The 27,947-nt window shown below is 38.6% G+C and overlaps 1 protein-coding gene across 1 annotated transcript; it reads left to right on the forward strand.

The window, feature by feature from the left end:
• The first annotated feature begins 239 nt into the window (after window positions 1-239).
• Window positions 240-27,921, forward strand: LOC149022007 (zinc finger (CCCH-type) family protein). The gene is made up of 14 exons (XM_089150207.1): window positions 240-1,002; window positions 1,738-1,830; window positions 1,913-2,245; window positions 2,367-2,439; window positions 3,312-3,444; window positions 3,560-3,713; window positions 3,855-3,938; window positions 10,665-10,787; window positions 16,369-16,542; window positions 16,629-16,763; window positions 25,069-25,164; window positions 25,664-25,990; window positions 26,664-26,707; window positions 26,801-27,921. The coding sequence occupies exons 1-14, from the start codon at window positions 370-372 to the stop codon at window positions 27,045-27,047; spliced, it is 2,649 nt and encodes an 882-aa protein (XP_089006333.1). The 5' UTR covers window positions 240-369; the 3' UTR covers window positions 27,048-27,921.
• The last annotated feature ends 26 nt before the right edge of the window (window positions 27,922-27,947 follow it).

Genomic DNA, 27,947 nt, shown 5'->3' on the forward strand with positions numbered 1-27,947 from the left:
TTTCTGAGAATGATAGAACAATCCGGTTTGTCAAACGCATTTTAGTGGCGATGGTACAAGAACAATAGAATGCTGAAAACAGTTCTCTAGCCCATTATGAGACAGTTCATTAGGCGGCCCATTCTATTTTGGAACTAATGGATCAAACAGAAAAGGCCCATTAGTCTTGGATTTAACCGTCCTGATGAGCCCAGCCTTCCTGCTTTCGGGAATCTGTATTTCGATCTAGTGGGGTTGTTTTTTTGGATTTTCATCTGTTTCAGTTTCAATTTGCAACTCCACATTCAGTTCCGACTTCGAGTTTCGATTTTCGACAGAGTTAGTTACGTTGCCCTCATCGGAGCGGTTACGAACTCCCATTCCCTAATAATGGCGGCTTCACCAGGAAAGAGTGCTACTTTCACAGATACATTAAACACTTCTCACGAAGTAATCAACCAGGTTGATCTCCAGATGGTGAACGACGGTGATTCTATCCAGCAGTTGCATCCGGAAACACCTGAAGAAGTTAGAGCAGCAGCGACGAAAGACGAACTTAGCAATAAAGTAGCTTCCGGTGAAGAAACACAAGCATTGACTCTCGATTCAGAGGACTGCTTGGGTTCACTACTTGAGAAACGGAAGAGAGAGGACACTGAGGCTAAGGAAGCAGACGGAGTAGCCAAAGATGCTTCAAAACCTTTATGGAAGACAACCCTATGCTCGTATTTTAGGCGCTCGTCGGGGTCTTGTAGCCATGGTGATGATTGCAGATATGCCCATGGCGAACAAGAGCTGCGACCTCGACCGGACAACACATGGGACCCGACGTCGGAAAGGGCAAAGAAGCTTATGAAGGGCGAAAATGGAGAGAAAGTTATGCATAATACTTCTGAGGCAGAGGAAAATATTCTCATGACAGATGCTCTCGTTTATTCGTCAGATCCTTCCCTTGCCAAATGCTTGGTGCATCTCCCGCTTAAATGGAATTCAGAAAATTTGAGGAGCCATCTTACTGCGCAGGCAAGTACCTTTTGGTTGTGAATTCTTCTTCTGTTTTGGGTCTACAGTTCTTGAAAACTAACTATTTGGATTAACTAATGCTCCCATGTATAAGTGATATAGCAAATATGAACTTTTGTTTCTTGTGCGATGGTAGCTGTTATTTGATCGTGTGGGTTTAAGATGGATAGTAGATTAATATTCAATTGCAGTTCTTTGGCTAACAAATAGGATACCCAAAAAAGGGGAATCTTTGGCTAAATAACCGTTATATCTATGTTAGATTATATATGTTTGATATGATTTCGAGTTCTTCAGTAACGGTTAAGAACTACCGTCTGTTATCCAGGTATATTCCACATAATGCCAGACTAGACTTGCGTAGGAGAAGAACTAGTTGGATTAAGATTAAAAGGACACTTTATTTGTCTCATTGTTTTCTTACCTACTTTGAATAATGCATTGTCCTGCATAACTACAACTAAGAATCACCAGAAAGGTGGAGCCTTTTCTGTAGTTCTTGAAATTCCTTTCTCTGACTTTAGGTCCTTTGTTTCTTTGTGAAGTTTTCTATGTTAAAGGAACCATATGGAAATTCTTTGGCTGGTAGTCTAGCCAAGGGAAGTTTGAAGAGGAAACTTATGCTCATATTCTTACTGTTCGTATATTATATTAGAGTTTTCCATTTTGCTATTTAGAGAAAATACTGAATGTCGTGTAAATGAGATTATATTGTATCATCTTTTTACTTTGCAGGGAATTCTGTTTGAATCAGCTAAAAAGAAGAAGGGTATGACTGTTGGTTTTGTGAGCTTTGCAAGTGTGGAACAGGTTAAAAATGCGATTGAGGTATCTTCTGTACCACACGTACGACAGTATTATCTGCATTATCGAGTACTTTACTGTGATCTTACATTCTCAATTGCTACAGATTCTGGATGGAAAACCTATAGCTAGTAGGAATGTAAAGGTTGTTGATGTCATTTCACGATCATTTGAGAAGAAAACTAGATCAACAATACCTCCTAAGGAGAGTAACAAGCAACAGACAGAAACCTTGTTGACTGATGAGGGTACGGACGCTTCTGTCATTTTAAATAATTGTCAGGATACTGACCCTGATGAGAAGAGCGACTTAGGAATTGATGGCTCTAATTCAAGAAAAAGAAGCGTCATTGATGTGGTGACTCCCCTTGCTCATCTGCCCTATGGTGATCAGTTGGAGCACAAGAAAAGCGCCCTTCTACAAACTCTTAAAAAACTTGTAAATCCTTTTTTCATTTTCTTTTTGAGTATTATACCTAAAAAATAAAAGCTTTCATTTCAGATCTAACATTGTAACATATTGCTGCCATGAAACTGAGCTTTGGGGCTTGTCCTTGTAGACTCGAAATGCACGTAAAGCCTGTCCAGATAAAGTTCCTCTTCCAGAGTGGATTCTCAAGTCTAGGGAAATTGGTAATGTTCTCCTCTACTGGTGATATTTACTTCATTTAGAATGGATTCCTTAGGGTAATTGGTACTGTTGTTATTTCCTCTGTGGATGATACTTTGAGTACTTCATTGGTATCTTTTTCTCTGTGTGTCTCTGAGTGCCCATCTCCCTCTGTCTCGTGTGTCTTCATGCCTCAGTTTTCCATACAAGGAGCTCTGCTGATGTTATTTGGAGTATTTTCCTAGATAGTGGGTCTTGCTTTGCTCCTTACATGCAGGATTGATGCTTGGCACATGAAGGCTGTGTAGAATAGAAAATAAATATTAAAAGAGAGAATAAAATAAATGATAAGAGGGGAGCAAAGAGTGATGGATGCCAAATTTATCATGGTGGGGAGTTCTGACTAGTCATTTTTCTTTGCTCAAGTGAGTTATTCACTAAAGATAAATGACAATAAAAAATGACCTTGTTATCAAGATAAATGGCACATAATCAACATGGGCCGTCTATCAGCTTTTTATCAGTAAAGACCTAGATGCAATATCACTTGACAAATCCCCTTTGTGTAGACCATCGTCTTTCCTTTCTTATTGACAAGATCCATATAGCTGACCCATTTAGTTGGGACAAGGCTGAGTTGTTTTTGTTCAGCTCCTGCTCCTACTTCATTTGAACCCTACCCCACCTGACATAGTGTTGAACCAATGATTGATTAATATCACTGTTGTCACGGTCTCCCAAGGTGTTGGATAGGATCCAAAATAATGGTGACACCAAAGGCAACCAAGCTGCCTGAATCCACTAGATACCTACTGTTCGTTATGGATGTGCTCTGCTGGAGTGTGCATGGAAGCTCAGCACTCATTACTTGCCTCTCATTTTATATTTTGCCCAGGTGGTCTTCCATGCAAACTAGAGGGCATTATTGAATCCCCCCTCGTGAATGGATATCGAAACAAATGTGAGTTCTCAGTTGGATATTCCGTAGAGGGCAAACCAACTGTAGGATTTATGCTTGGAAACTTCAGGTCAGTATGTGTTGATTCCCTTTTTATATCTGCTAAATTCGTACAGATTTGAGGTGTACTTATCTTTTTTGTTAGTCAACTTAGTTACTGAAAGGATGGTACATTGGGTTTTCAGGGAGGGTGTGACTGCAGTTGAGGAGCCTGTGGGCTGCCCAAATGTTTCTAGAATTGCTTGCAGATTTGCCTTAATCTTTCAAGAGTTTTTACAACATTCAACTTTTCCAATCTGGAACAGAATCAATAATACTGGCTTTTGGCGTCAATTAACAGTAAGCTTTCTAGAATTTTGAGGTCACTAATTATACGTGTTATTCTTTTGTGCAACTTATACACTTGAACAATTTAATGCACCTGACTTTTATTGTCCTATTCTTTTTTTAACTTTACGTTGTGTATTGACCATGTTTCAGGTTCGCGAAGGCCAGAATCCAGGTCAAGCTGTTGAGACTGAAAATCCAGTATCCAACACTTCAGAAGTCATGCTTATGGTTCAGGTCTGTTAAAAATTTTCTGTTCAGAGCCTCTTCATTCTTTTAGCAGTTTGTGCCCTTGTATCAGACTGAGTAATTAACCATACAGTATTTTAGAAACTCCAGAAATACTTGAAAAGTTGCAGATTTGATCTTAAATTTATTGTTTTGGAAATCATTACTGATAGTTGAAATGCCAAGGAAAGCATGAGTTTTTCCAAATCGTAATCTGACCTATTGATGCAGATCCAAAGATCTGCATCTTGAAAAAGAGGCCCAAATAGGGCTACTGGAGCTGCTTCCTAGCATTAGTACCAGCAGGGAAATATTCCCATACTTTATTATTATTTTTTGGTTCTTTAATTTTCAGTCCGGCTTGTTCCAGCTTATTTTTATCTGATTAAATAGGGTTTTATTGTAATTCTGCCCAACTGAGGTTATAAGGTGATAAGAACCCACGAATCGAATGCAAAACTGATATTATTTAATTGATAGAATAACGATGAACAATGATAAACTGGTTACAATGGTGCCAGTCACCCCCACAGCACATTGCTGCCCCTCAGCCTACGGCTGCCCAAACACTTATATAAATAATCATTTTTTCTACTTCTCACATCTTACCCCTATTTATAACCTCTAATCAACCCTAATCTCCTCAAATCTCTCTCATAATAATATTCTGCTTGTCCCAAAATCTCTCATATTCAGTAGTAAATATTCTGTAATATTCTGCTTGTCCCCAAATCTCTCTTATTCAGTAATAAATATTCTGCAATATTCTACAAATCATTCACAATATTCTGCTTGTCCCAAATCCTCTTATTCAGTAGTAAGTATTTTTGCAATATTCTGCAAATCATTCTTTATTCAACAGCCTCCTTCTTAGGACCAGATCTGATTTCTTTCCCTAACTGCTGTTCGCCAGATATTTAGCAAATCAATCCTCTCCCAATATAGCATAATACTGTGATCCTAGGGCTCTATCACTACCGGCCCCTCGAAAATCACCTTGTCCTCAAGGTGATGAAAAATTCGAAGCTTGGTCTTTACATGTTTGCCACACAATCATGCTAGTTCGACACAACATACCTCCTTGAGAACCAATAACCACATAACTCCAAGCAACCCAAATGAAGAAAAACCTTGGAAATTTCAGCTGAATTAATGAGTACACTAGGAATAGCCATTGGAACTGACTTCAACTGAACAACAATAACATATGGACCCATATAAAGCACAACTCCTGCTCTTTTGAGCTTCTTGTCAATATATGAATTAGGGATTTGCAGCGGATTAGCAGCACTAGTTGCCATTCCGTTAGTTGCAACAATTTCCCCTTTGGCCTATTTTTCACCCTCTTTTAAAATCTCTACCAATGCTTCATTGCCATGGTTACTATTTGCAATACCGTCACCCCTTGTCTGGATGGCTCCGAAATTTTTCAAAGCATTCTCTGTGATTTCAGCCTTTGCTGCTTTTATTTGTTCAAAGCATTCTCTGTGATTTCAACCTTTGCTGCTTTTATTTGTTCCTTTATTGATGGTTCATACACTGTGATGCCATTGACTTGCTTAAACCTGGTATTTTCTGCTTCTCCCGCTCCTTCAGTTGCTTGCTCAACACTGAAATCCAATTTCAGGGCTTCCTTGAAGGTTGACCAGTTGAAGTTTGACCAGTTCTTCTGGTAAAGCCATGCTAACGCCTCTCCTTTTAAATGTTGCAGTGCCACTCCCAATCTATGTTCATCAACGATCTGATGTTCCCAACAAAATAGCAAAACTTCAAGAAGCCATTCCTGCACATCCCCTTCCTTGAAAACATGGATAATCCGGTTTTCATTGCTTCCCGTGGATCAAAACGTGCTCTGATACCAATTTGATAAGAACCCACGAATTGAATGCAAAACTGATATTATTTAATTGGTAGAATAACATGAACAATGATAAACTGGTTACAATGGTGCCAGTCACCCCCACAACACATTGCTGCCCCTCAGCCTACGGCTGCCCAAACACTCACATAAATAATCATTTTTTCTACTACTCACATCTTACCCCTATTTATAACCCCTAATCAATTCTAATCTCCCAAAATCTTTCTCATTCAGTAATAATATTCTGTCTATCCCCAAATCTCTCATATTCAGTAGTAAATATTCTGCAATATTCTGCCTGTCCAAATCTCTCTTATTCAGTAGTAAATATTCTGCAAATCATTCACAACATTCTGCCTGTCCCCAAATCCCTTTTATTCAGTAGTAAATATTTTTTCAATATTCTGCAAATCATTCTTTATTCAACAACTTCCTTCTTAGGTACAAATCTGATTTCTTTCCCTAACTGTTGTTCGCCAGATATTCAGCAAATCATTCCTCTCCTAATATAGCATAATATTGTGATCCCAGGGCTTTATCATAAGGTTATATCAGTCTTTTAGTTATGTTTGAATTTCAATTTTGAGTCTTTATGTTGCCTCCATGATTTGGAGGATTAGATGTCTTTTTAAGTAAGGGTGTCAATTTGGTACCAAAATTGTCTGCATAAAACCCTACCATACTGAACCACTTTAGAAAAATGGTATGGTATGGTTCTTGAAAACAGTTTTGGGTGTGGTTTGGCACATAGTTGTCACGGCTATGAGGCGATGCGAGGCGGTTTAGGCTAGTTGAGGCAATGAGTCGATGAGGCGCCCTCCGAGGCGCTTTTTAGACGGTTGGGGCATTTTAAGTGAAATTTTTAGGGTACATCTCATTCACTCCAATTCATTATAAATCTATCATATCTAATATGATAAAAAAAAACTAATATTAGCCTACCTGAAGTCATCCAACATACTACAAACCACACATAGTAGGTCCTAGATAAAAAGTTGTGGGAAGAAAGGAAGAGAAGAAGTCATCTGTCGCGCAGCTTGCCAAAGTGTTGTCGCGGGAATGGAAGAGAAGAAGAGAGAAAGAGATTAGGGATTAGAGTGAGAGTGAAAATGTGAGACTTTAGTCAAGAACTTATTCTCTTTTGATTTTGTTTGTTTTTTTTTTTAATTTTTTATTTTAACATTTGATCACATGTAGCGTCATTATAAATATGTATATAGGTTCAAACAATAGATACTTTACAATTGGAATCTAATAAGTACTTCAATATATGCCTTCGATTTGGCATCTTTCATGTGATTTAAAAAAGAAAAAAAAGTGGACGCCTTGGGTTATAAGGCGTCTGAGGCTCTTGAGGCGGTCCCTCATACCCCATGGTAGTCGCCCTATTGCTTGAAAATGAGGCGACACTGATTTGAGGCGCTCTGAAGGTGCCCGGACGCCTAGGCCACGCTTAGGCGATGCCTTAACAACTATGGTTTGGCACGGAAACGGTTTTTGGTTCAAAATTGTCGGTATATACGAAGCCTTATTGTATAATACCGTTTTGGGGTATTTATATACAAACATGTTTATCCATAGGTTTAATTAAAATAAAATAGGTGATTGGATGCCTTATTTTGTATTATTTGCACTAATTTGTATTAAAACCATTTTCATACTGTTTAATGCTGTATACATATTGTTTAGAGATACTATTTTTATACCACTATGGTATGGTTTTGGTATGGTATGAAAACAGTTTCACAAAAGAAGTCTTATGCGGTACGGTGTAGTTTTGGTTTTCAGTAGGCATTTTCTGTACCGTATGAAAACAATATTGTAATACTTAAACTGTACTGCTTCTGCTTGACACCCTTATTTTTAATTAGGACTTCCAAGTCCTCGATGTACTTGGACTTGCTTTAGAGTATACTTGATGTAAATATTTCCAAGGTTTCCACAGGTCCTAAAGTTGATTGCCCAAACCCTAGGACCCCTAATTCGATTTAGGGGGTTTTTTGGTAATTTTTTTTTCCAAATTTGTGATGACTAGGTTTGGGTCCCATCAAGTCCAGGGTGTTGTTTGGACCATAGATCTATTTTATTTTATTTTCTGATTAGTATTTTGCAAGTTATTTGAGAGTCTTGTCTAGGTGTGACTCCCAATTATGTTGGGATCCCCTAATTTGAGTCTATTTTAATTCTCTTTATTTTTAGGACTGTGTATCTACTCTTAGAATTTGGATTGGAGTCCTTAAGAATTAGTTATGGAGTTGCCTTGTTTGAGTCAAAGACTTAGTCAATTAGTTGTTGAGTTAGAATTGGTTAGCCAGTTAGAGTTTTGATTGGTTTTTTCAACTCAAAGGTCCTAATAATTCTTCATCTCCAATCAATTTCTAGAAAGAATCGAAAGAAAACTACTCTCTAAAGGTGAAGTTAATAGAAAAAGAGAGTAGTTCAACTAACATTCTCAAAAGTCCAAGGTTAACTCAATCTCTGCGAAACTCTCCGCAATTCAAGGTCTTCGTCTTCTTCGCGTGCTTTCTGACGTTGCAGCCGTCCTCAGTAGTCTAGAGCATTAAAATAATGCGAAATTAGGTTTTAGGGACCTTAAATAGGGTGTCGGAGGGCAAATCAAGCATTTTTTGCCGAAGCTTCCAATCGACCGCCTGGGTTGGTGGTTGCTTGGTCAATCGACTGCCTTAAGCAACCACCCCCTAATATTTTCAGTACTTGGGCGTTTTGCTCTTCGGTTGATCCCTAGCTCTATTACAACCTTAAATAACATATAAAGGGCTCTTATATAGACTACATCCAAACTTGACTTTCTCGCGTTGGATATCCACCTACCCAGATTGGGGTTCCGGATGGATCTTCATCTGGTTCCAAGTATGGCAGGTTCTTCATCAACTTCATCTAGATCAATGGGTTCTGGGGCCGAAACATGGGCTTCAATTCGGATGGCCCACAACTTCTTTCGACTATAGCCTCGGCTACTTGGACTTGCAATTCGGGTTTCGGGTTAGGATTTTGGGAGTGAAACCCTTAAAACAAGAAGCTATATCTAGCCCAATTTACTTGTTAAAAAATCACCAAACCTGGAAGATCATCTACCTACATTCCCTTTCAGTGTCAACCAATTTTGACACTTATTAAACCTGGTTTCCCATTGCAAGTAAATTACCCTATAAGCAAATTTTACCCGTCAACTTGAATTGACCCTAAATTATTTAGGGTTAATAGTAATCGCCACATAACCTTACCCTTGAAGTGTCACACCTACTAGACATCCCAGGTTCCTCTTTTGAGATCCCTCTATCTTCACCTTACGGTCACCATTAATAAACTACGAGTTAGCAAGGGACCCTTTTCTTTTATTTATAAAGATTGGTTTTGACAATATCTTGTGATGCAGATCTAGCACTGTAGTGCACTATTTTCCTTTGAAATCAACCTACGGTTGATATGGGTCTTGGCTGTTTTCCAGTTGGTTTATGTGGTTGTGGGACTACTAGCTAGCTGCTTGCCTAATTTAAGTTATAAGGGCAGAATACTCTTTTTGTATATTTTATTTCAGTTTTAAGCGTTTAAGTCTTAGCTAAATAGAATCCTTTTTGGCTTTTCCTTATATTATTTGTATTTTTGAGTCCTTTCTCCTTTCTAAGTTGCAAGCTGTAAGGCCTTGTGTCACATTGTTTATATGCGCCATTGCAGAAGAACAAAGTAGACTAGGGTAAAGTAAATTTCGGTTTTCGACATTGTTTGTGGGAGTACATTGTGAGAGGAGGAATCTGGTGCTTAAAATTCTAGAGTTCAAGCAGGTTGGTGTTTAAAATCTCAGAACTTTTAGGTGTTTCAAATTCCTAGAGAATGGGGAAAAAAATCTTCTTCTTCTCAAACATTCCTCCTCTCATTGAAGCTTGATGTTTCGATCTTTCTCCCATCCAGTATTTCTTTATTCTGTATTTTTTCCCTTAATTTTCAGATTCCCTCAGGGCCTGTTTGGTTACATGAGTTTGGAGATTTCAAATATCTAGAGATTTCAAATCTATGGGGTCATAATTTATAAAATTAACTATTTGGTTAACCGAATATGTGGTATGATATTTGTGGATTCATTTGTGATTTTTTTGAATGCGCAAATGTTTAGCGTTTTTATAGTTGGGATGAAATATATGGATTTCACTTCATTCCCATAAATCTACAGATTCATGTTTTTAGTGTAAAAAGATAAATCTGTAGATTTCATGAATCTAGAGATTTTCACAACCAAACGAGTATAAATCTCGCATTCATGAATCCAGAGATTTGAAATCTCTGGATTCATGTAACCAAACAGGCCCTGAGTCACCGAAATTTCCAAGCTAGATAGATCTACGTCAATCTGACCATTGGGATTGGCTCAAACTTGGAGGAACTCTTCCCCATATTAGGTCTACATTCCTCTTTAAGTTATAGGTCCATCTAGGTCCTGTTGACCCATTAACCATAGGTGTCCTACTAGGATTTAAATTCCTACCAAATTTAGGACTCTCAAACCAACCATCAAATTTGCCCAAATTTAGGACTTTGTACCAATCCCTTGAAAGTTTCATCTAAATCCGACTACTGGAGATACCCAAAATCCCCTTGACAACCTACTCCAAAAATCTGGTTTTTGGGCTGATTTCATTGAAGATCTTGGAAGTGTGCTGCCTTGTTTGGACTTCCCAGTCGAGGCTGCCTCATCTTGGCTTTCTGGCCCCCGTTGAATTGAGGCTCTGTCACCTACTACTTGTCCAAGTTTAAGCTTGTTTGTTTTGCATGATCATTATGTCCACATCATGGGGGAAAATCAAATGTACCTTTAAAATTTGATTTTGTTGTTCTTTTTTCTAACCTCTGAGCTGCAGGTTTGTTCATTGGGTGTTGATGAAGAACTATTGACAAGTGAATTCCAAAGAATGGCTCAACATTTTGCTTTGGGTGCTGCTGAAAATTCTCCTCCTCTTCCTCTTACAGTTTTGGTAATTCAGGTACATGCATTTTTATCCAATGGGAGGCATGATCAAGGCTGCTATCACTGTCTTAATTTGTTTAGTAACTGTAATGCTCTTTTATTGCATCTGGAGAATTTTATTTGTAGATTATTGTGACAGACCAAATATCATCAATTAGAAATCTAGAACCTATGAAGAAGTGGAGAAGAAGAACATAATGGAGATGGAGAGGAGAGAGAAGGTGAACATGATAGGAATGGAATAATCACATTTCATTTTCTGCTTGGCCTTACTAATGTGTATGCTGTCGCCTCCATGTAATGCTCCCCACCTTCTTCCTCAGTGAATATCCTATTACCTTTGGTTACTGCATCAAGGCTATGTCATTCACTTTTCTACATGAATTAACATTTTTAAAACAAGAAGAAAGCCATTTCTTAATTTTGCCTGAAGTTTTTGTATATTTTTTCCCAAAATAGTTTAGACAAACCAAGTATTAGACTAATTTGAAAACATAACAGAAGTAAATTTCTCGAAATTCACATGAAGACAGAATACATTATCCTTTCTGGGTTTAAATTATTTCAAAAAGTCATAAACTCATTAAAAAAAAAAAAAAAAAACCAAAAATTCAAGTGAACTCTGTAAAGTCGGTGCAGATGTACATGTTGGCATGTATTCATATACGAGTGACCTAAATGAACTATTCATAATAGGTTAATTAATCAATTGGTCATGTACATTTTAGAAACCAAACTTGAACGAACCTTATAGTCTCTAATATATTAGCCCTTAGAAGTATGTAAATTAAAAAAAAAAAAAAAACCAAATGTTATATTTATTTCAGTCTTTCCTGTTAGTAATTGTACAAAACATGCATGTGCAAATTACATGTGTAGCCATATGTTGAGGCAGTAGAGAAATTGATGTAACCCCAGCTCAGGGACCAGTCTACAGGATCCTCTCAAGTGAACCACCAGTGTAATTAGGGTTGAAATCCCTGCTATTGTAGGTCAAGTCTTAGTGGACAGCAACTAATATGACCAATTAAGTCCTGCAGCTAGGGTTGGGTGCAGGGCTCTAGAGTTGATATAGGGATGATGGGAAGGGTTATTAGGTTCAGCCAAGGGGTTTTGTATCTGTTGTCGACTGAAAATGGAATCTGATTTTGTGTATTATGAACTTCAGTTTCATTCCTAGAGTTAGGGTTTATTGGATGAGATAAGCGGAGGGTCTTCAAGGGTTTGGGGGTATGAAACTAGGGTTTGGTCAGGCTGACTTAAGTCTGGAAATTGAGAGAATTAATTATGTTGTAATGTTCAGTAATTTCAGAACTAATTCATTAAGGCTAGGGTTCAAAAACAAAGTTCCCCAGTTGGTTTAGAACTCTGGGTTAGGGTTTAGGTTTTTTATTCTTTTTTTGGGTTAAGGGGGGGGGGGGGGGTGATTCTAAAAGGGTTTGAAGTTTGGATGAGAGGCTAGGGAGATATGAGGGTTTAGGTGATCCCTAGGGTTTTAGAATGTAGAAGATGAAGTGCAAGAATTTTCTGTAACCAAGGGAAAGGGGCTGTAATGGAATTAGATGGGTGGTTAGAAGGGGAGGGAAGTGAGATCCTAAGGGGAGTGTAATAGGGTGGAGGGATAGGTGAATTAGGGTGTAATGATGGGAATTGGGCTGCTGCTGCAAGAAAGGAGAGGAGTGGAGTTCACACAGGGATTGGGTAAGGGATTTGGGGTATGGTGGGGTTTGGGGTTTACACTTTGGTTGCTTCTGAAGTAGACAACAAAATAAATGAAGAACTAAATCTTCAAGGTCTTGTTCTGCATCTAATTCATGCCTGCAGTAGCATATTTTGAGATTTATTTGAAAACCTATGCATTGTTTTCCAGTTTCGTGAGGATGGCAGGATGTTAAACACTTGTTCTGCTACTTATTACAAGAGCTCAATGCATAATAAGAGTAGTTTCATGATCTGGATCCTCCTAAAGAAGTATTCCCCAAATAGCTGGCGGAACCCCTGTTTTAGAATTTTTTTTGTTGTGATTTGGAATCTGCCCTTTAGATGCCCTTGATCTCACTTGATCTGTCTCTTATTTTAGGGGATCCTCCTACTATAGTTGATGTTATGCATCTGGTAATTGGCTACTTATAGCCTTAGTTACTTCAGGTTTATTTGCACTGCTTCTTACCCTATTTTTGGGTCACTGCTGCTGTTTTTGTTAGTTGTGCAATATCTTGCTGTTACCTATCCTGGTTTACCACTGCTGCTTGGGGTTCTCCGAGCTTTTTATTGTCATTTTGGTTGGAAGAAAAAGAGTTTCTATCTTCTTGGTGTTAGTCACATTACTGATTACTATGTGATTCAACTTTTTCTTCCCTCTTTTTAGCTTTGTCTTACTTAGTATTAAATATATGGGAATCTTGTCTCTATTTGTTACCCGTAATTTCCAAGTTGTTTACCTGATGCCACTAAAAACTTTCCCCTTCCAAGTTTACCCTTTGGCTTTTGTCTGTGTTTTCTTTTGGAGATTTCTCTAATTACATTTATGTCAGTCCAGAATCATAGGGAATTGCTGCTGCTTGCTGCTTGCTGGTTCTGATTTCTCCATTTCTTCTTCTTTGTTTCTCTTGCAACTGTTGTGATTGATTTGATTCTAAGTGTGTGATTTCTAACAGACTTCTTTCCCAGCCAATGGGACTATTTGTTACCATCCAACATTGCTAATTCAACTGGGAAAGGTGATAATCTAGTTGAATGGTAGATAGGGTTTGGGCTTTAGGTTCATGTAATCAATGATTAAATCCAGTGAGAAAGTGAAAAGTTGGAAAATTTGGAGATAAAGAAAGTGCATCAGACAGTAAGGAACAAGACATTGCAATAAAAATGGAGAAACATCAACAGTAAATTGCTGGGGAGGTCTGATTTCAGCAAACTGCAACCTAGGGTATGGGAATGGGTTTTAGAGGGGTTTGGAGTTGGGTAGGAGCTAGGGGCTGAGTTTATAAATTTATGAACTGTGAGACCTTGAAAATGTAAAAAAGAAATATATGTATTTATAAATATATCCTTATGCTTTAGATTTGGATTGTTAGATATGAAATTGATGACATGGCGAGCATATAATGATAATGCAGCTGCAAGCTGGGCTTCTGCAAATAAAATCTAGTATGGGATAGGTTATAGGGCTTGACTCAACCTATTCCATCAGCTTTAGAGCTTTTGGCACATTGTTCAAGTACCTAACAGGGTCCAAAGCAAGAGAGAGCTTTCAAATGATTATACATGTTTTGCTAGTAAGATTTTGATTTTGGCTTGAGAATGAGCTCGTAGGTCATAGTATGATGAAAAGAAAAGGCATTAGGATTCAAATAATCATCTTGCTCATACCCTCCCACTGTGAGTTATTTTCTTTGGTTTTGCATGAGTGCTCATAAGTTCTGTTGATCCAATTAAATAAAATGGATGGGTGAAGATTCTCTTATAACTTTTTTAACTCATTTTTTGTCTTATTTTTTTAACTCATTTTGTGTGTCTTGTGTTATCTAAGAGGGAGAATTATGACATTCAAGAATAATGAATACAACATGGGATTGGCTTTCCTCAATCTAAAATCAATTATAATCTATAAATTAAAATCACAGAACACAAGCTAAGATTTTTAAAGTTCTGATTTTTCTGGAGTTTTATTTATTTATTTAGCATGCTTGTGGCTCGTGACAAAATATGCTGATCAAATATGTATCACTTGATACTTGAAGGTGGGAAACACTTTCAAAATCGCACAACTGCTCATGGGTATGCATTGTTTGTATGATTTTGGTATATTAACAATAATGATAAGAATTTAAAAAAATAATAACAAGAAGTATACAAATAATATAAATAGTGGCTGTACATTTGAAAGAGGAGTCGAGGCTTTTTAAGACCTTATACTGTCAAAGGGCATTCTCGTGATTCTTATTTGTAATATAATTTTAAAATTGTTCTTTTCAAATGGAATGCCAAACAAAATATATGGATCATTTGATTGGTGACTAATTAAAATAATAACTGATGTTAGATAGAATTCCAAGTTGATTTTAGTAAAAAGTAATCAATTAATTATGAGTTTTATAAAAAAAAGAGACTCAATGTTAATTATTATTAAACCTATAGAATGAAAATTTACGGTTGGACATTACTTAACCGTTCATATTCAATTAATAAATGGGGGTTTTAAGGAAATAAAAGTAGGCATGTGGCATGAGTTTCATGCTTTTATGCAGTAGTAAGATATATATGGTCCTTTTTTTCACCTACAATGTAGCTCCAAGGAGATTGAAATTTCAAATCAGTAAATTAAAAATTGTTTACCAAAAAGATTAGTAAGTGAAAAAAATTAAAATGACTGAAATTTTAAGTTGGCCTATTTTATCTAGCATAGCAAATTATGTGGATGTTTTCTGTCGAAGTCAAATGTAGCCCATTGTTGCCCAAACAACCCAAATATTTAAGTGGATGCTTGCAAGTCGTCCACTAAATTGTTGTTGATCCATCCACCGAATTAAGTTTTTGGCAGAAAAATGGAACTTCCAATTTCCAAGTTTTTCCCTATATCTTGGCAGGAATGGCCCAAAAGACTAAACAATGTGTTCTATTATGAGACGTGTATTTTTTTAATTCACAAATACTCTCATTTCAGTCTATATAAAAACTGAAATATTTCTCCAGAATTTCAACCTTGGTTTGATAATCTCTTACTTTTGACTATGCAGTTGGTCGTGTATATAAAGCAAGTGTAAAATTAAGGGATTAATTGACAAGAATCATCTTTTCCTGGATCTGATTTGAGCAGAATGATTCTAGTTGGCAACAATAGGTCCTATTTAATAATCTCACCTAGGATCTAACATGCTTTTCTTTGTGTTTAAATGAAAAGTTTTTGGAAAATGATGCATTGAATGATGAGAGTTAGGGCTGCAATGGAGTTGGTTTGGACTGTGCCTTTTAAAACCTTTACCATCACTCTGCAAGGCCGGGCCAGAAGGGGCTGGGCCAAGTTAGATATTTAACCTTGACCATGATCCTATCCACAAATTAATGAAACAATCCATAATTTGTTATTGTTGCTCTATTTACAAAAAATAAAAAATAAAAATAAAAATCCTATAAGGGGTTGGGCTGGGCAGGATTGGGCCAGCCCAGGTCAAACACTTAAGCCTAACCCAGACCTGACCCTAATCCAGGGACCCCTGACCCACACTCAGGGCCAAAATTTTGCTCAGACTGGGCCAGGGCGGGTTTGGGCCCTCAAGGCCAAACTTGCTCCCATAATGAGAGTCATCTGGTTGACCTGATTAACAGAATTTGAGTCCTATCTTTCTTCTAATATACTATCTGATCTATGTGAAGATGTACTATGAATTGTGCTCCTGATTGTATGTTCCAAAGCATGGCATTGTTTTATTTGAGAGTTGATTGTTTAAATGGTAAGAATGATCTAGTTATTTGTATTATGGATGTAAGGAATTCCCTCCCCCTATGATTTTTCTGGAGAAAGGTTATTAGTTATTTTTGTTCAATGCTTTACTTTATTCTCATGTTTTTGTTTAAATGATGATATCAACGTGATCCAGGATCACACAGGAATATCAAATGTCGCACCAGCTGATGCCCCGTTGCGCTCACTATCCTTACCAGAGGCAGGAGTCACCAGTATACCGGATGCCTTAAATAACACTGCAGAACCAAGAATTCATGACTACATCTGCAATCTTCGGTTCTCTATTTCGCCAACAGCATTTTTTCAGGTTGGGATACCAACAGTATCCATCTTTCTTGCTTGAATGTTTGATGCAAGTGAAACATTAATTTTGCAAGTCTCACAAAACTGCAGGTTAACACTCTTGCTGCAGAAAAGTTATACTCGCTTGCTGGTGAATGGGCAGGGCTGGGTCCTGATACCTTGCTTTTTGATGTATGTTGTGGGACTGGAACAATTGGCCTAACATTAGCTCATCGTGTTGGCATGGTAATGTTCAAACACTTGTTTTGATTCCTATATCTGTTTTTTAAGGTATAAAACTTTGGGGACTCAAAAAATTTTAATTCGTAGTTTTGATTAAATTTACTCTTGTTCTTTCTAAATGAACTTTTAATTTAAAGGATAATTTATATACATCTATCTATAAACTATATGTTTACCCAAAAAAAAAAAAAATCTATAAACTATATATCAGGCCTTGGTCATGGCCATAATTGCATTGATCTTCAAAGGAATTTTTTGAGAGAAGAACCCAGTTGTCATCTGTGAACCTGGTATGGAATTTGTGGTGAGGGAGCCATTGTACAGGTCTGAGAGGAGGAGGTTGGTGTTATAACACTCACGATTATCGAAATTGATTTGTCTAATATTCAATCACTGGTATGGCAAGGGTGGGTGTAGGAGATTTCAGAGAAGGGTGCAGGAGAAGAAGAGAAGGAAGAAAGAGATTAACAATATCAGTGGGTGGTTCTCACTTGGTTATGGTTTAAGAGGAAGGGTGATATTTTGATGAGTATTGTCTTTTGAAAGATATAATTGAGTGACATCACTAGTTGCTAAGGTAGACTAACTGTAGGGGGTCTGATTGATATTTTGATTTGTTTTGGGATGACATTAATATTAGGGGGTAACTCAGGGGTGGCACTGATAATTTCACAAAATATATATACACGCACCCAAAGAGACACATACATGCACCAGTTAATCAAGAATGAAGAAGACCTAGGGTTTATGCTGTTTTTCTGTGATTTATGAGATGCCTTCTTTTGGAGAATGGTGTTATTCTTACCAGTTGATCTCTGTTTCTGCTGTGAACTTCTGCTGTGGAGCTCTACAAGTTGAATCCCCATCCAATGGGGAGATTGAAGCTTTCTTCCTCCCATAATGCAACTCCCTGTTGCCTTTGTATTCAAAAGCTCACCAAACTTCTTCCACCTCTGCAGTGTGTTTTTGGTTCTGTTGTTAAGGCATAGCTTTAGCGTCACCTAGGCAATGCCTAGGTGTCCTGCCCCTTCTTTGGGTCAAGGTTGCCTGTGTCGCCTAGGCAACGCCTTCTTGCCTTGGTTTCCATTGCCCGCCATCGCCTCGCCTCGCCTTGTTGGCTTGACAACAATGATTTTACTATTGCCATATTGATTACTTTCTTTTTGGACATGAAATTCTGGTCATAATTTTGTACGTAACCTGTAGCCTATCTTACTCTTTAAGTGTCAATTCCAAAGACCCATCTACTGTGAAGAATATACCTTCAGTCAAATTAACTTGTGCCTGGATTTGTTGGATGTGCAATTCTCACTTTATTTTTTGGTCCATCTTCTGGCCTGGTTCTGCATGCATTTAAGAGGCCTAGGAGTTGGATCTAAACCATAAATCCCTGATTGATTTGAGGCCTTGAGCAAGGAGCTGCTGAAATTGCATCCTTTTCCCTTTCTCCTTCCTCTCTTATCATAGGTTGAAGGAAATATTTCCTTTTTGTTTACTTGTAAGTCTTTGTCCCTTGTTATTACAATCATTGTACAAATTTCAACTGAAACGGTCGAAATTTTTGGGTTTTTGAAAACCCGAAATGAAACCTGTGTGATTTCACTGAAGTCCTTAGATACGGTCGAAAATTTGACCAAACTGGTCAAAACTTGGGTTCAACCATTTTCGGTCCAGTTCTTTTATAAAACTCACTGTTTTCGGTCAATATCGCAAGTCTTGACCATTTCCTCCTCTGTTTCCTAGCTTTGTTTCAACACTCCAACTTGTTTTTCCTTTTTTTTTTTTTTTTGTTGATTTCTCTCCCATTACAACTTCTTTGCCTTCAAACACCTCTTTTGGTATTCCTTAGCCTTCAAAAACCTCTTAAGCCACATCAGCTGTTCATGGGCCGAAGCCTAAACTATAAAGGAAACTCCGAGGCCCAAAGTGATATAAGGCCTCTACAAGCCCAGGGATGCTACCCGTACACAGGGACACCCCCGGGGTGTCCGTTGGCGACAAAACGTGAAGCACAAGCCATGAGCCATACCCAACAGTTCTAAGCCTCCCCCATTTAAATTTTTTTTTTTTTTTTTTTTGTGCCTTAAATGACTTCTATTGCTTTGAAATCAACCTATGTTTAGTCTAGGACTATTGTTAGACTTATTTTTTGATTATTGCTACAATTTTTTTAATTTTCTGATTTTAAAAATTATTTTCTAAATTATGTATATTGAAAAAACACATATGTATACATGATGTATGGGCTTGAACTTAATTTGTGAGACACCATCACTTGATCTATTTAGCCATTTTTGTTGACTTGTTGTATATGCAACCATTCTACCAAACAATTCATGTGTGTTGATTCTATTCCTGTATGCAATGCAATTTTTACTTCTCAGTGTTAGTATACTTGAATTATAACCTTTCAGTCTTTTTTTTTTGGGGGGGGGGGGGGGGAGGACAGTGTGTTTATTATGCTTTAATTAGGTAGGAGGCAAGAAATTAGATGAATTGGAGGCCATATAAGCCCCGAAACCTAGTGTCGAAACCTTGCTCGAAAAGTAATCAGTCAAAACCTTGAGATTTTAGTTTTTGGCCAGGTCTAAACCAGCTGCAAAACCCAAACCTCGATCCTTAATTACAATAATGTCTTCAACCCTCCGAATTTTCGTTTTAGTTTGAACATCACAATGTTTAATTTCAGAATTATCTTTCAGCCTTTAAATTTATTCTCTGATCGTCCCTATGCTTTGTTACCTTTCCAATAGTGTGGAGCATGGTCTGATATGTCTACTTAGCTTAAGATGGGTCATCATGTTGTTGTATTGTTTTTGTTTGGATTTATTCTACATGAAGATTTTGCATTGCTGTTGTGCTGATGGCTGTGCTTATGATAATATCACAACTAGAAGTTGGTGATGGTGGTGGTCACATGCTTCTTCTACGACTCTGTGTGTGTGTATGTGTATGTGTATGTGTATGTGTATGTGTGCATGTGTGCATGTGTGTATCATAGTTGTCAAGGCGTCACCTAGGGTTGCCTAGGTGACATTTAGATGTCTGGGCAGTGGCCAAGGCTGTTGGGCGACAGGCTGACAGTCGCTTTATGGGAGTACAAAAAAGCGGATGCCTTGGTGACCAAGGCGTCGCCTAGGGCGTTCAAGCGGGCGCCTTGGACGCCTTGGCAGCCAATTGTCTACCTTTTTTGTTTTTATTTTTTTAAAACTTTTAAATAAAGATTCCAAATCAAAGACTTGTTCTCAGCACATTGATTCCAATCCACATGAATCGATTGTTCAGAAGTATACTGGAACGCTTGTAGGTACTACATGGGATCATAATTTAAAAAAGAAAAAAAATGAAATGAATTAAGAAAACCTAAATCGCACTTCTTCTTCCTTATGAGACACGACATGAAGAGGCAAAGAGCTCCACCGAAGGTTCTTCACTTCTTCCATAATCTTTGTCAATCTTCCATCATCTCTGGCATTGTTCTTCTCTAGCGACCAAAGGTGAATTTCCTACTCTCTGCCGATGCCTTTTTTAAAACTCTGAGACTTAAATACCTAGTTGCTGATGCACTCATGGTTGCAGTGAGCCAGTGACCATCTCCGGCCCCTCTCTGGTGGTTTTCTCTCCAACCGAAGGTGATTCACCTTCTCATTCCTCCTAGTGATGCTTTTTGTTTCTATGACTTTCCACCTCTGCCATCACCTACCACCTCCGTAAGCTCTTTCTCAGGTGACAGTAGTTTTTCCCCCCCTGCAACCTATGATATTTGCATATGGTGGTTTATGCGGAATGCTGATTGTCATCTGCATATGAGTTCCCCCCTTGCAATTACGATATTGCTTGTGCTGGTTTATGTTGAATGCAAGTTAGGATTATGTTGAATCCTCTACCTCAGTTGCAGATTGTTTGTTAATTTCACCGATTCACTCTTTTGTTTTTTGGATTGTTGTTGTTCAATTGTTCTATGCTAGACTGTTAGTTTTAGTTTGGTTTTTTCTTAAATGCTAGGAATAAATTATGTACCTTTAAGTATGATATCATACTTACATTGCAAAAGATTAAATTAACACTAGAATGCTGTGACCGCCTAAAAACTAACAGCAGAACGCCTTGACTGCTTACTTGTCACCTTGTGGATGCCTTGTTGCCTAGGCACCTTGGAAGCCCTCCATCGCGTTGGTCGCCTTGATATTTATGCAAAAAATTAAATTATCACTAGATGCATGTACTATTTCTAGCACTCACTTCTCTCATGATCCGCATAACATCCTGTTAACACCAGGAACTACCACTGCAACATCCGGCGAACCTCTCCCTGCTCACCTGCAATGGCCGGCAACAATTCACCCCCACCTCTGGAATCTCTCATGTTGGATCTCACCAAAATCAATACAAAACTGGATCGCACTAATTAGTAAACAAAAACAATTTGAATTTCAGTAACAAGCTGTAAATTCACTTAGAAAAGACTCAATGATACCTACCCCTTACCAAAACCATTGAACTCACCCCAATTCACTAACGCAAGCCAAGGTTGCCCAAAAAACCAAAACTTATTCCCCCCTATTCCATTTACAAACTCTCCTTATAAAGCCCTGACGACCCATGACTCCCTTCTCATGTGATCCTCCCACATGGGATTATTTTGAAAACCTAAACTACCGCTGCCCCTCTCCTTTCACACGGTATCTTAAGAATACTTCCCCCCTAAAGTCTCGCCTTGCTGTCAAGGTGAATTTGTGCCTGCAACCTCTAAAACTGCTGTCTAGTCATCATCCTTCTCATGTACCAGCAATACCTTGAGTTGTTTGTAAGGGCATTGATGGGTCTTAGGGTAGGTTGTCACAAAGAAAGCATAGGCCCTTATCCATCTTCGCTTTGAGTTCCTCAGACGACAACCATCGAGACCGTTGGTTTTGGGCAGTAGAGATCGCCGCTGCCTGAGACGAGGTTGGAGAAGACAAAGGGCTGGGGGTGGTCGAATTGTCCTGTGGTTGGTTTGGTCCGGTCGAGCCCACTGGTTTTAACTCCAACTCCATTATGGTTTCCGGTTGCTAGGCTGGCCTTCGGCCCATTTGCAATTACTAAATTAGCATTGACAACCTGTTGGGCCAACGCATGGGCCGCAGTGATGGGCTGCACAAGACTGGGCCAGTGTAGCCCTTTAAAGGCCCAATACCTTGCTTCCACCGCTTGGGCCAACTCCATAACTTGGATCAAGCCGTCAGGTTTGAAAAGGCGAACGTTGGCCCGAATCTCATCTGCCAGGCCCAAGAGGAAAGCTCCACGCAGCCAGTCATCGTCTCCACACCCTGCCGCTGCAGTGAGGGTTTTGAATTGCTCTCTGAAATTGCCAACGGTGCCGAGTTGCTTGAGGTTGATCAGAGCTTCTTGGGAGCTCTTCAATTGAGGCAAGCCGAAATGACGCACCAAGGCTTCCTTCAATTACTCTGATGAAGTCATCAGTGCTTGAAGTTCCTGAAACTGCCCCCACCCAAGTGCAGGGCCATTGAGACACAATGTCACCGCCCTTAGGTTTTCTTCGCCCTCAAGCCTGTAGAGGTGGAAATACCTCTTCAGCAATCCAGCCCCAAGGGTCTTCGTCAGTGAATATCGGCATCTAGAATTGCCGATGGGTGAATTCCCTGTGATGAACAGTTCCTTACAAGACAACTTGGCCTTCATTTCCTCTCTTCCCTGCATTCTCACCAGCCATTGGTGGAGGTGGTTTTGGGACTTCCTCAGTCACTTCGGCAATGGGTGAATGAATCTCGAGCCTTTCCACGCATCAGGTAAGCTCTCAATTCAGATCTGAATCCGTCGTTGCTCTGTTGCTCTCTCTCTCTCTCTCTCTCTCTCTCTCTCTCTCTCTCTCTCTCTCTTCATCTGCTCCACTTAGGGCTCCGATCTGGATCTGAATCTCCTTCACAGATTTTTCCAATTCTTCCACTCTTGCGTCCATTCTACTCCTAACCTTGCCCTGGGATCAACATGCTCTGATACCACCTTGTTAAGACCCTGGACCTACTCTGCAACATCCGGCAAACCTCTTTCTGCTCACTTGCAAATTGCAATTTCCAGTAACAATTCACCCCCTACCTCTGAAATCTCCCCCATTGGATCTCACCAAAATCAATACAAAACTGGATTCCAACTAATGAGCAAATAAAAACGATTGAATTTCAATAACAATCTGTAAATTCACTTACAAAAGACTCAACGATACCTACCCCTTATCAAAACCAGTGAACTCACCCCAGTTCACTACTGCAAGCGAAGCTTGCCCAAAAAACAAAACTCATTCCTCCTTATTCCATTTACAAACTCTCCTTGTAAAGCCCCGGCGACCCATGACTCCCTCCCCGCGTGATCCTTGCACATGGAATTATTTTGAAAACCTGGACTACCCCTGCCCCTACCCCTACCCCTACCCCTACCCCTTCACATGGTATCTTAACACATCCTAACGAATGCTAGCCACCAAAAAGCTACACACGTTATATTATGTATGTATAAGTCATGATGGGGAGTTAAGGGAGGGGGAGGGGGAAGGGGAGGAGGCTATTTGTTGAATTGCTTTAGTCTTTGTTAGTTACTTGAAGGCTCTATTGTAGTTAGACTAAAGAGTCTTACTAGGAACCTATGTTGAGTTTGTTATGTGGTAATGTAAGGGGCTAGTTCATGATATAGGTATTCCATTACATTGTGGTTATAGCTCTCTACCCCTCTACTTCTTCATTAAGCTCTTACTCTTCTCTCTTTTTCACTTTCTGCTATTGGGTTTCAGGTTCTTGGATTTGATAACATAGTGCATGAGTATGACAGTAAAGATTCATTTTCATAAGCAACCTGTTTGGGGAGTGTCTTCCCAACTACAATTGGGTTACATCAAGGTTCAGGCCTAGGCCCTTACTTGCATATACTCATCATGAATAATTTTACCAGGCAGATCCTAGATGAGGGCCCATAGCGTATGATTTTCGTTGATGATATTATTTTGAGAGATAAATCTGTAGAAGGGATTAATCCAAAGATGGAAGAATGGAGATCAAGTTTGGAATGAAGAGTTTTCAAGTTAAGCAGAACAAAGACAGAATACTTTAGGTGTAACTTCAATCAAACCATGACAGATGACAAAGTTGTAAAGCTTGAGTAGAAAGAGCTACGACAAAGTAAATGGTTTAGGTACCTTCAATCCTTAATAAAGAGGTTGATATAGAAAATAATGTTCCTCCCTTAATTATAGTAGGAGGGATTAAGTGGAGAGATGCAACAGAAGTGTTTTAGCGCTTGCTAGGCAAACTTAAGAGAAAATTTACATGACTAATAAAACTAGATATGACTTGTGAAGCTGAATCGTTGAGTAGTTAAGAAGAACAATATAGATAAGATGAGTGGAGCGGAGCGGAGATGGGAATGTTGGGGAGGATATGCGGCATGACTTTGAGAGATAGGATGAGAAATTATTGTATTATAATTGAATTGGGAGTTGCATCAATTTAGGACAAGTTCCATAACAGCTGCTTGAAGTGGTTTGGGGCTTCCAACAGAGCCCTATGGATGCACCACTAAGGAAGATTGACCAGATTCAGTTTAGCGGTGGTAAAAGAGGTAAAGGCAGACCAAAAATGACTATTGGAGTAGTAAGAAAGGATACGCATCTGGTGGGACTCGATCTTAGTGTGACTGCAAATACAGTTGTTTGGAAGACAAAGATTCATGCGGCGGTTCCATCGTCAGGGGATATGCTTGTTTGGCTGTTGTTTTGACTTCTTTCCTTATTTATTCTCCTTTCTACTTTCTTTAACTCCCTTTTACTTCAATGGTACTTCTCTTTTTTCTTTATTGTTTTAGTTACTTTTGGGTCCATGTAGCTGAGCCCATTTAACTGAGACAAGGTTATGGTGGTTGTTGTAATCTGCTTGTATATTTACAGAAGGAGATCAGTTGCTTTTAGTCGTAGACTCTTTGTTCATAAGAAAATTGACCAGGCATGTGCCTTCCATATTCCCCATGTTGAGGCATAATCCTTTGGGTTTTTTTTTTCCTTGTGGGAATAAAATGTGCCTTTTGGGGTTTCTTATAAGCTTTGGTATCTATTCAAACGTGTTAAGTTCTATTTCTTAGTGTTCTTGTCCTGCTGATGTACATGTCGGTGCTGTTTCTCCTTCACTCCCTATTCCTGGTTTTATATTTTTTGATGAGAGTTCATTATCATTTTCATGCTACGTACTTATGAACACCAAAAATATCCTGTTGCCACTTTTTCTTTCAATTGACAAGTATTCTGAACTTTGAAAGTTTCTACCAGGTTGTTGGCATTGAAATGAATGCTTCTGCGGTCTCTGATGCTCACAGGAACGCAGAGATGAATGGCATAAAAAACTGCAGGTTCGTCTGTGGGAAGGTGAGACCTAGGGTTTCTTCATTTTTGTCCTTGGATTGTTATTGATGCACTTATTGATACTTCATGATCCATAAAGATCTTGCAGACAAATTAAGAGGTCGCAACTCTATCAGCATTATGGTTGAGTAAAGAGTTGCACACCAGTATTATAAGCCCTAAAGTGCTGAGATGAAAGATCCAGATCTGAGAGAGAGGGATGGTTTACTATGTAGTTAGTCCAGTTGTAATGTTTTTTCACTTGTTAGTCTTTGAAGCACGTGTTGATTCTTCATGATCCATAAAGAAATTGCAGACAAACCAAGTCGTCTCAGTTCTTCTGCACTCTGGTTGCATGAAGATTACAAACCACTATTGTACAACCCTTGAATACTGAAAGAATGAAAACCACAACTGTGCAACTTCCCAAAATGCAGATTATAGATGCAGGGAAGGAGATTTTGGTTCCGTTCATGTGCTCTTAAAATTATTGACTTGTGCATGCTACCTTATATGACCACAGGCGGAGGATGTTATGGGATCTATATTAAAAGAATACTTAAATGTGCCACCCAAGAAAAATGAAATGGAACTTGTCCCTGAAAGCAGTAGCAAAGAAGACACACATGATAGAGAGGAAAAGGATGATGCATCTGTGGACAAAATACTACATCGTGTAGAAAAATCTGAACATGATCTAAGTGACATTAAAGGTGAAGCCAACTGTGTGACTGAAATTGAAGAGCCGAGCAAGAATAGCTGCATTGTGGAAGATGATAATAAGCAAGTGCCTAACTATAAAAATGTCGTTGCCATTGTTGATCCTCCACGTGTTGGTCTTCATCCTGTTGTAAGTTCCATTTTCCTTTTATTCCGTGTGGATGTTATACATTGCGTGTTGATGTGTGTCTGGTGATATTCATGAACTTAATTAATCAGCCCAAAAGTAACTCATCATGGGAAGATGCTTTGGCTCTTGTCTGTCAACTTCAGGGACACTCAATTACTCCATTTGATTTGCTGCCCGGTTGATGGTTAATTTATTTGTCTATTTAGAGAACCTTTTTTTTTCCTGTCATCATTGCCAAGTATTTTCAGACATCACCACCATATTGATAAATTTAGCACCATTGAGAGCATGCTGTCAAGTGATCTGCTTTTAACTTCCTCGTAGGTGTATTTGAACCAATATGCTTCAGTATCCGCAAGAATTTGAACCCCCCACCCCCCCCCAAAAAAAAAAGGCCCACCCCTTTTTTTTCAAAGCTGTGTTTACAAGTGACTGAAAAATACTTGGGTATACATTAAGTTTGGTACTTCGTATCCAATCAGCCTTGATGGCACTTCACTGGGTCGAGTTGCTGGGTCGAGTGTTGAACTCAGTTTCATTGCTGGTTGTTGACTTCCTCCCACAGTTTGTCCTTTTCCATTGTCATCCTTGTTTCTTTTGTCCAAGTCTCTGTTAAGTCCTGACCTTTTAACCACTTGACAAAGTACTAATATCTGGTTTGTGTATCTTGCAGGTTATTAAAGCTTTAAGGACTCATCCAGCTTTACGGCGGCTTGTGTACGTTTTGAAGCTTGATTTGTTATCTCCTATTTGCATAATTTTTGCTGGAGTTTTAACAGTCTTAACATCGCCTTGCTCTGTCTTGTACAGGTATATTTCCTGTAACCCTGAAAGTTTAGTGGCAAATGCAATCGAGCTTTGTACGCCATCCACTGATAAAACTGAGCGAGGAATTAAGAACAACAAAGTGTGGAGGAATATGAGCAGTGCAGGTCTGGCAAGGCACAGAGTCAAATCAATGCCCGATTCCGAGCCTTTCCAACCTGTTAAAGCAATGGCTGTTGATCTCTTCCCGCATACCCCACATTGTGAACTGGTGATGCTTCTGGAGAGGTAAAATGGTGAATCCAACTGTCCTAGCTTACTGCAGATTTTCAACGTAGGAGCTACACATACATCTGGTTTTCTTCAATGATTTTTTTCTTTCTAATCAGTTGTTTCTGAGTTATAGTTTATTCGCGGGATAGAGCATTTTTTTTTAATTCCCTTTTCTCTTTATGCATTGTCATTATTTATAATTTAATATGTAATGGATTTGAAGTAAAGGTTTGATGTAGCCTGTAATTATACCACCAGAGTTACTGAAAGCTGTCAACAATATTCAACTAGTTAAATGAACTGAAATTCTCAACAGCAGAGTAGTGGAATTCTTTTGAGGTTCCATTATTCATTTGTAGAAAGGCAATTTATTGTTGTATTATGTCTCACTGTTCTTTCTTGAGAGAAAGCTTTCACAAATAGCTGCTTTGGATATGCTTTGCTAAATTTCTCTTTTCTGTAATTTAGGTCATCCATTTATGCTTGTTCACATTTGTAAGTTTTAGATTTGTAGAATTTGCATTTCTTCAAATATTGTCCACATAACCTTAGTCGAATTTCAAACATTTTATGTCAGGAATGAAATATTGAAACTCTTGATGCAGTTTGTATACACGAAAAAAAAAATACATTGCCCATTTGAGTATGGATTCAAGGTTTTGGCCTTGGGGTTGGGTTAGGGCCAATGGTGGCTTTGGATTACTATTTTTCACGTTAAATTCGTTCTAATCTATCCTTTATTTTTCGTTTCTGATTTCTACTTTTAATTTGTTCCTGACCTAGCCTTGATTGATTTTAACTCTGGTATTGACTCTGATATTAAATCTGATTCACGCCTAAATGTTGACCTCAAGGCATGTCAACACCCTTGTTTCATTTGTTTTTCTCCCCCATTGAGATCTGATAGTGTTTTAAAAAA

Source organism: Hakea prostrata, chromosome 3 (assembly GCF_041222555.1).
Source record: "Hakea prostrata isolate BN-2017 chromosome 3, UWA_Hpros_2, whole genome shotgun sequence".
Lineage (NCBI taxonomy): Eukaryota > Viridiplantae > Streptophyta > Magnoliopsida > Proteales > Proteaceae > Hakea > Hakea prostrata.

Coding starts and splice junctions, on each gene's coding strand:
- LOC149022007 (XM_089150207.1), top strand. CDS start 370: ATGGCGGCTTCACCAGGAAAGAGTGCTACTTTCACAGATACATTAAAC. Junction 1,831..1,912: donor AGGTTAAAAATGCGATTGAG/GTATCTTCTGTA, acceptor CAATTGCTACAG/ATTCTGGATGGAAAACCTAT. Junction 26,708..26,800: donor CCAGCTTTACGGCGGCTTGT/GTACGTTTTGAA, acceptor TGTCTTGTACAG/GTATATTTCCTGTAACCCTG.